The sequence below is a fragment of the Buceros rhinoceros genome, unplaced genomic scaffold (genome assembly GCF_000710305.1).
Source record: "Buceros rhinoceros silvestris isolate BGI_N320 unplaced genomic scaffold, ASM71030v1 scaffold12424, whole genome shotgun sequence".
Classification (NCBI taxonomy): domain Eukaryota; kingdom Metazoa; phylum Chordata; class Aves; order Bucerotiformes; family Bucerotidae; genus Buceros; species Buceros rhinoceros.
The window spans coordinates 20,774-30,713 of NW_010407701.1; the positions used below are offsets into that span (position 1 = coordinate 20,774).

The following is a 9,940-nucleotide window of genomic DNA, read 5'->3' on the forward strand; positions in this document are numbered from 1 at the left end:
GCTTCTTGCACAATGTTAACTCTGCCAAGGCTTCTTCCTTTAGTCTCTTATGTTGTTCTACTTCAATTTCAAGGGCCTGAATTCGTTTTCTCAGCAACTGTTCTTCTTCAACTTTGCTTTTGCACTGGAGAATCGTTTCCCTTGTCTCAGCAAGAATGTGCTGAATTTCTACGTCATGAGCCTCTCTCAGAGACTGTATACTAGCCTCATGCTCATCATTCTTAGTGTTCAGGGCATATATCACCTATAAAACAAGAAAAATAATTGGAAATTATAGTATCTTGTAAATGGTGGTCAAGAATTCAGGTACTATATTTATCAAGGTGTTAAATGCTAAAAAGAGAATTACTGCTACAGTTCTATCTTCTGTTGTTGTTTCTTTGTGGCTTTGGGTATTTTCACTAGGAACAGAAGGGACAGTTATAAACTGAAAAGCTTATAAGGGAGGAAGACAATACTGTAAGAAACTTCTTTTTTTTCCACTTTTTTTCCCAGAATTTTCCTTTTTTATTCTTGGCAAGTTGTTACTGCATGCCCCTGGTTTGATCCCTGATACAAGGAATGAAACAGAGCCTCTTCTCTAGCTAATTGACCCCGTATGCGTAGTGCAGTTGACCTAGCCTTCAGTGAAGGAGGACTACCTGCCACATTGCCTTTAGCCTTAGCAGGTGCTGGAGACCAGTATTAGCTGATTTGTAGAGTGAAACGTGAAGTCCTGAAATCCAGTTAATGTGGACCAAAATCACTCTGTGAGGTAAATGAAAGGAAAGTTTGTAAGGAGGATGAAATTTTGCACTCCTGACTCAAACTAAAACACCACTGAAGATGCACTGCTGGAAGCTGTATGCCTGGCAAGTCAGCTTGGTCAGCATTTCCAGATAGGTATTACTTGACTGCAAGAAGTTTTGGCTTGATTCTGAGAAGTGTTCAGACAATACAGTTTTTTTCCCTCACTTCAGTAACAGCTATAGGTCTCAGAAATCAGATTTTAGCAGATTCAAGTGAGCCTCTGATGATGATAATAAGCAATTCTTTCAAGTAATTGATTTAAACCTTTTGATGTTTTATTTTCTTCCACAAAATGCAGAATAATAATTCACGTGTCTATCTGACAAATTATCACACCAAGCAGGCTTCTTCCCTTACCTATGACATATACCACAGACCTCTCACTGAAGTTGATGTACAACCACTCTACTATTGTTTTGAAAAGAAAATGCTATTAGAAGCCCACAGTAGACAGAAATTAAGAGTTCAGAGTCAAAACCGGTAAATGTGCATGTTAAGCTTGCAACAGTTACATGTAACTGCCTTGAGCTGCTTGTTTTTTCATGGGCCCATTAGGACACATGAGGCCTAATCCAGTTTCTACTGGGCATAGTTACTTAACTCAAGGGGAGCAACACATCACATACGTGTGGAGGTTTTCCACTTGTTTGGCTGGTTGGGGGTTTTTTTAGAAAGAACTTATTGCTCTGCAAAACTAGGTTTGGAATTTGTATACAAGTTATGACAGATACATTCAGTCAGGCCTGAGCCCATAGAGGTTAATCAAAAGATTCCTAGGCAATGCCTGAGAAAACAATATTCTTGAGTACACATATAAATACAGAAGTGAGGTCACAACTAGTTCTTCAATTATATTGGAATTTTGGTCTTGTAATCTTCAGTATTTCCTCAGGAAAAGGCTCACTTCAGAGACTAACAGGCATCTTGACCACAATAAGTGTCACGAGTCTGTAGTCTATGTTGTTTAAGCCCTGAGGATACATCCAGAATTACTGAATTTGCTTAGCTATGTCTATCCATTTTTTGTGCTGTCTGTATATGAATAACATCTTGAATTTCAGTCATCCATAAGGAAAGCAAACACACGAATACATCTTGAGTGTAGTCAAATTCCTCCATGGCAGTAACGAATTAACTACAGAAATCTTAAAGTCACAAATGCAAAACACGGTCTTGATACATTTCTGGTTAAACAGTGACAAAAGAGAGTAACAGCATTATATTACAGAAGACAAGCAGACAAGAAGTCATTGTCTACATTTAGATACGTATATTTTGGGGCCTTAGATGACATGCTGTTAATCCTTCTTTGTTATTTTTAAGCATTTTTCCTTTGAGACAGAAATAATTGCAGGATACCAAGAAGATTCCTTCTCCTCACTCACTAAAATCATTCTATGAACCTTTCTTGACTGTTGAGGAAACTGACATAAAAACTACAAGAAGAAGATTAACTTTGCCCACAGATTGAGAATGACCAGAATTGATTTGGGCAACTCTTCAGTTATTAGGTCAGATGTTGATGATCACACTTCTTTGTGTTTCATTCCATCAGCTAAACAGGAATGAACATCTGGCCTGCGTGACTCAAAGACTTCCACTCTTAATGATTAATTTATCTAGTAAATCAGCACTGCCTGTCTCACATTATGTTGTATTCAGGCTGACAAGGGAACTTGAGTATCACCAAAGTCTGATTTTTTCATAGAGAGTTCCCAGATTTCACTGAGCATTAGACTATCACCAGCATAAGTGTGTTATCTAAAAGAATGGAAGAAACTTGCCTCCCTGCTCTATTATTCCTACACTTCTGTTCAATAGTGACTAGAACCACAATTGTTGCAGTACACTGTTATGGACGCTGGGTGGCAGTATGGACGGTCGGAAGATTACGTGCTTACGTGCTTACGTTACAGGAATGCAGTAACCGCCCAACGATGGGCGGGGTTTAGTAGAGATACATAGCCCTCTGTGTTAATCAATAAAGCGGACATTTTGACCCTTAAATTTAATCTTCAAGCTCGAGTGCTGAAACTGATTCCTCAGTATCTTAACCTCCTTAAGAGATTTACTTTTTACAGGGCTGCTGCTCTGTACTTTATGAAATTTAAGTCCCTCACACATGCCTTTCACTCCCTACCAAATACAGCTACTATATTTAGATGCTGGAGTAAATGCAAAGAAGGGCAACAAAGCTGAAGGGTCTAGAGAACAAGTCTTAGGAGGAGCAGCTGAGGGAACTGGGGTTGTTTAGCCTGGAGGAGACTGAGGTGAGACCTTGTCTACCAATTCCAAAGAAGAGATTGTGGCAGGCTGGGTATCAGTCTCTTTTCCCATATAACAAGTGACCAACATAAAGAACAGCCTCAAGTTGCACCAGGGGAAGTTTAAATTTGATATTAGGAAAAAATTCTTCACTGAAAGAGCTTTTAAACAGTGAGAGAGGCTGCACAGGGAAGTGATGGAGTCACCTTCCCTGGAGGTATTTAAAAGACATCAGATGTGATACTTAGGGACATGGTTTAGTGTTGGACCTGGCTGTGATAGGTTAACAATTGGACTTGATGATCTTGAAGGTCTTTTCCAACCTAAAGCCTTTATGATTCTATGATTCCTATTCCAGATAGCTCACTTAAGAGACTGGAGTTACGTGAGATGAATCTGGCACTTCACATGATGGAAGGAAAAATACTGAAAAATTATTTCAGCAACTGTACTTTGCAAGTGTACATACTGCTGGCTAATGTGATATAAACCTCTTAACAGTTGTGTTGATAAACAGCTTATTAAATGCAGCTCTAAAATTGGTCAGTTTGACAATACAGACAGAATTGCTTTCAAATAAAAAGAGCGTTACCTTACTCTTCGAGTTACCAGTATAATACCAGTGGCTACTGCCTTCTTACAGTTCTTCAAAATTGAATGTTTTGGAAACATTGTACTGATTTTACAGCAACTGAGAGTTTTATAACAGGTTGGTAAAAACATTATTGCACATGTACACTTGAATATTAACAGTGCAGTGCATATAAATACATCTTAGCCTTATTTTGTCCTCCAAATGATATACAACTAAATGGCTTTTCCCTTCTCCTTTTCTTTATGGTGATGTAAAATAACAAAAAAGAAAACACATAACTGCACCTCATCAATAAAGACAAAGCTAAAGCATTCAAACCAAGAAAGATTCTTGCAGGAACCTGACTGTCATAATGGAAAGAAGGGTTCTAGCAGGTTGCTTTATTAGCTGAATACAAAGTGAGATAGTCTGACATGGAAGGAGAAGAGTGAGGATGATAAAAAGAATCAAAGAAAGGCAAAAGATCTTAAGTTTTCTTCCTTCACGCCCAAGCTAGGGGGCACAAATCCTTCCTGATGGAGAAAGGGCTAAAAGAAAAAAAAGAATTTTAGATAAAATGAGGCATGTTTCTTCCTAATCCAGACTGCATAAAACATTATTCAGATTGGATCAAATTCTTTCTTTCCTGTAGCTTGCAAGTGAAATTCTGATAGATAAATTTTTAAAATTTAAGAATACTTCTTTACATGTTCTACATACTTTGCTAATTAAGAAAAGAAACTATCAAAACCTTCAGGTTTCCATGAATTAATAATACCAGTTTCCACTACTGTAGGCACCAAAACTTAAATTCTTTGCTGCTGTAAGCAAATTCAGCAGTCGGGATACATGTGAAAGTTTCACAGAGCCTTTGCCACTATTAACATTAACAAAAGGGTTGTAGCTTTTTTCTTCCTCCTTCATTATGTATACACTTTTTAAAAAGAAAAGCACAGTATTGTAGAGGCTGTGGAGATTTTAGTTGCATTGCAGTTTTCTCATCCTAATAATATGCAGGTCATACTCTTATTTTGTTATGAATAAATATATTCTCTACTCAGAGAGACTAGTCAGTTTTCAGAAAAGAGATCATGAATAGTCTCTAGAGTGCTGTACTAGCAGCTATCCTACCAAATACATCCATTACAATTTTGAAAAATGATATCAAAAGTGATAGTTGACTACAGGAGTTGAAGAAGAACATCAAACACAGAGGTAAAAAGACAGATAAAGTTCAGTGTAGATAAAGGTGATATAATGTACATTTAAAGGAGCAAATCTAAATTTTCCATACACTGACAGAATTTGAAATTGCTCAGGAAAGAAAACTTGGAACTATAAAATATACAATGAAGACAGCAGTCAGGCAGATAACAGGACTACTAAGCAACAAATACACAACAAATGAAAAAATCACAACCACATCTTGTATACAGCATGCAGCTATGGTTCCCTCTCCCCTTAAGCAAAGTCTAATTGAACTGAAAAAAGGTATACCAGAAAGCAACAAGAATAATCAATCAGGATAATAGTGGCATGTAAAAAGTAACACAATAAAGCATGACTCAACCTCTGAAACACACATATCTAAGAAGGGAAAGTGAGATAACTTTGTTAGAGATTAAAATACAGGGATTTAGGTGTTCACTAGTGTACCATTTGTGTAAGCTCCCATTACAGTCCACCAACAAGGATCCAGTCAGTAAAGCTGACAGGGTCTTGAGAGCAATTCAGCTCCCTGAGGTACTCACTGAGGTGCCGACTCACCTAATCTCAGAGGTGCCTAATCTCAGAGTTCTCAGATATCTAGTGCCATTTCAGATGCCACAGGCACCTAAAACACAGGAGTTGACCAATAAGCCACAGGCTTTGCAGGATAACCATGCTTTTCCAAAACTACGTAGATTATGCTCAAAGCTCAAATGACATTATTTTTAGATACCTCATGAAACTGAGTTCGGTCCCTACGGTTGGTCTACTAAATTACTCTCTAGGCTCTACTGATTTCATTGGCTACTTGGACATACAGTACATATAAAGAACCCTAATCTCATATGGAATCTCATCCATGCCATTCCTACAATCAAGAGTATAATAGAGAAAGTAAATACCAAATAACTACTCATCACCTTTTTCAACACACAAACCACAAAACAGCTAGGAAGTGGCAGGTTAAAATAAACAGAAGGCAGTACCTCATGTTTTATGCAATTAAAGTACTGATGTCTTATCACAGGTGTCTGTAAAACTAAAAGGTCACATGGATTCAAGAAGTGATGGAATGAATTTATTGAAGAAAAATCCAGTCAAGGCTATTAAGTACTAAGATACTTTGGCAGTCTCTGGAAAACATAAACACTGTTTTACCTAAAAGACATCTGACTTCAAAGAAAAATAACAGAATGCTTTATGGAAAGAAAATATTTCATATACCACACACAATGCAGAATTGCTCAAAAGCCTAAATACACATCTTTAGAATATTTAAGTGAGAATGTCTTAAGCTAAGTTACCACTGACTTCTAAAATGAGTCTAATTTTCGCAATTGTAAATTATTGGTATCTACATATTGGTTAAAGAAAATGTTAGGAGACAGCTACAGTTATAATGTCACTGAAAGGGGTACTTCTGTACATTATCCATGGAGAAAAGATAGAACATGAAAAAATGCGATTTTCTTTTGTGCAATTAATGGAACACTAGATATTTTATTACCTATTGCCTGTAATGCAACACACAACATTTTGCCTATAAACATTAAACAGGGTTCCTTGAAAAAGTGGCTTGAATTTAGTACATAGTTTCTGTTATAAAGTATCTTCAAGTTGCTGATTACTAAGGCTGTCAGACTTGGTATAGTCAGAGACAAATCTGAATGGCGAGAAAGTAATTCCAATACATAGATGTCATTCTTATACCTTGAATTAATCCCAGTCACAATTTCTAGCCATCCAAATTAGATTCTGTGTTACTTCCTAACAGAAATAGTGACTTTAATACTGCTTTTAACTATCTGTTCAACACAATTATATGACATTGCATGTGGATTTTATAATCCAGGACTTCCCTCTTAGTTCTGTAAGGAGAATGTAGTGATGACAAGTTAGCAAAACCTTAATCTGCACATTTTGGTCAGCCAGTAGGCAAAAATTATGCTAGCTTTGAAGTCTTGATAGAAAATTGTACACAAAAATCATGAAAGCAAATACATCATCAAGTAAAGTACATGGGGATACTAAGAGCTGACATTTGTTAGCACATAACATAAGCACCTTTATAAATAGATTCTTTCTCTTTGCCTACAGGGAAACCAGTTTTTATATTCCTTGCCCAGAAGAAAAATATTGTTCCTCCAGAAGCATGATCCTAGTTTTTACGCTGTTCCATTTTGCTTCATTTCTGTGGAATACTGAATAACTCTCTAGAGAACTGAGATCAAAAAGCCTACAGCACACAGGAGAGCTCTGGTCGCATAATTAACTGCACATCAGCTGAGCCACTGTAAGCACTGGTTACTGAGAACTGTAGGTGGTGATAAGCAGCCAGAGTGTGTAATGTTTTCAACTTCTCTACATAGAGTCATTAAGGAACATCTGCTTATGCTGCTGCTTCTAGAAGAGGAACACACTTGCTGCCTTTTACATTTATTGTCCCTGAAGGAAAAAAGGGTTCTTAACAGTATTGTATCAGCAATTAACTTTTCCCTGCATTGGCATTCTCTTCCTCTCTTAAGACTCAAGTAAAAAGGACTGTCCTGAGATTCCATTAGTTAGCACATGAAAATCCTGTGATAGCCAATGGATGTTAGAAACCTGTACTTTAAGCAGAAGGGAGTGACACCTCAAGTGTTTTATAAAAGTGACCATGCATTGTAAACTCCATGTTATTGCTAAACAGATCAGAAATACAAAGAACTGGCAACCACAAAACAGCATGCCAATGGTCCGTATCGGATGAGGAGTCTAAACTTCATTACTGGTACAAAGTCACGCATTCTGCAACAATCGTAAGGATATACCAACTTCAAGTCCTTATTAATTTGAATAGACTAGTGCTGGAGAAGGCTGCCTACCAACTAAACGCGTGATTTGTGTACGTGAATGACAACTACAGGTAGACATCCCCATTTGCAAGCAGAATGTTTCTGGTTTAATTCCTGTAAGTTCATAAATCAAAGCATAGCTCATCTGGAAACAGTTACAATGTTATCTGACTTTAAGGTCAAAATTCTAAAGGCCTAGGGAGCTCTTATCCAAACTCACTATTCTTTAAACTTTAAACTTATCTGCATCCAAGGGAACAAAATATTTCAATTTGCACTTTTTAATATACTTTTTAAAAATGTATATATTTTCTAACAAAACCTGATTGTTCCACATACTCATTTAGCACTGTGAGCTGAGGCTTTAAAAGCAAAACCTAAACTGTACAGTTAGTAAGAAAACCCTGCCATATTTTCATTAGTGTACTTCAAATGTGGGCAGACAGATGTCTAATGGTGAACAAGGGTCTGTTGTCACTTCTGCCTTGAAATGCAAAGGCCACCTTACATCTTGGGAAAGAGAGGAGCAGAGCAGAACAGGGAGCCTGTCTGAGCTTACAGATATTCTCATTGGTTTTGCTCTTTGTGATAGCTTGATGCGGAAAAATTATGTGTGTTCTACATGTCAGCAATGGGAAAAGTTAGTCTTTGTGAAAGGGCCAGGCATATAAAAATACCAATAAATGGACTACAAAAAGCAGCAGTTTGCCACCCAAAGCAAATGAAATGTTTCTAAAGGTTTGTATTTTTGCTGCTACAGCCAAAAAGGTCCAGAACAGAAAAATGCACAACTGAAGGTATGAAAACTTACTATATTCTACCTCTCCAAAAGCAGAAATAGCAGGGCAGTAGAGTGAGAGCAGCTTTCGGGATCCTGATTATATATGGGGCTTCCCTATACTAACACGTCTTACAATGTGATCAGCACTTCATGCAACGATGGAAACTTGATCTCCTCATCCAGTCTGGGTGGGTTTGCACACCCCTGTTTTGCCTTTGAGAGCAGGAGGAGGCCACTACAGACTACGTAACAAAGCAGCAGAATGTAAGTCAAGCTCTGTATCCCACACCTCCTTTAAATATTTTGTATTCATTTCTTCTGGCACAATGAACTTACCTCCTCATCAGTGAAAATCTAGTGTCACTGGGACACAAAGTATTGCATGCTAGGTTAGAAGGGCAAGGAAAGCACTACAGGCACTTCAAAGTTAGGAGGGAGTTTATTATCAATATTCTGACTGTAATATAGCCAAGAAAATAAAGATTTGAAAGGCAGGTCTCAAAGTGCCTAGGCCAAAAATTATTATAACAATTTTTTCCATATAGCCATTTTTTCAGCTATTCTGGTCTCAGATTTTAATTCTCAGATGTTTACTGTCAGTACAGCATTATTCTATCCAGAATTTCAAAGGTAAAGCTTATGATTAAAATTCCAATTCTGCCATGAGTTCCTTGTAAGTGTAGTGCTACTGCAGAGAAAATTGGCTCTTAAAGGCCACATTGCAAAACCGAATTATTTGCTTTTCAGAAGTTTTTTTTTGAGCTTCAGGTATACAAAATCTTTATTTCAGATGACTAAAAGGTAACCAGAGGGGAAATTCTATTAAAAGTAAAGAAATCAACCCATCCACATTTTAACACTAGAAATTTAGCAAAAGCATCTGAAAAAAACACTGCAATAAAATTTTGCCACGATCCATTGCACCAGGTGATTCCCCCACCCCCACCTTTTTTGCTGTTAAAATAGAAAAACTTTCTTCCTCAACCCAAAGACACACTTCATAAAGTTAGACAACAGTTTTCAGAAATTAATTAAATACTGTTCCCTCAAAGTTTAGTTGAGGTTAGAGAAACTTTAAAAATAATCACTTTATATAAAAAGGAATGGACATTAATATCTACAGATATGTTGAACGTTCAAAATGAATTAAAAATTTTGAACAAGTGTTTCTTTGCATGGATCTCATCAATCTGCTCTATGTCTGCTGCTGAGAAATAGATTACCTAGAAAGAGGGAGCTGGTGATTTGTCAGCCCCAATAGAGAACCAGTTATTGCTTTTTTTATTAAAAAAATTCAAACTGTGATTTTTTTGAGTGAAACTTACGGATGAATTTTACTTTGTGTGCAAAATTGATCAAAGACAGCATGCTGAATATCAGAAAGAAAATAAGGGAACAATTCAGGACATCTTAATCTAATCTGCTGTCACCTTTCTTGTACATTTCACTGTGGTTGAAGAATCAGGAATGTTATCAATAAACGGAAAG

General features: G+C 37.0%; 1 protein-coding gene across 1 annotated transcript in view; it reads right to left on the reverse strand.

Annotated features, from left to right (window-relative positions):
• The window catches only part of FAM184B (family with sequence similarity 184, member B), a gene marked incomplete at its 3' end in the record, with an annotated part of 31,976 nt that overhangs the window by 20,537 nt on the left and 1,499 nt on the right, over positions 1-9,940 (reverse strand). The window contains exon 2 of the mRNA XM_010134593.1: positions 26-244. Within this exon, the coding sequence (XP_010132895.1) occupies positions 26-244 (219 nt within the window). The remainder of the gene's footprint in view (positions 1-25; positions 245-9,940) is intronic.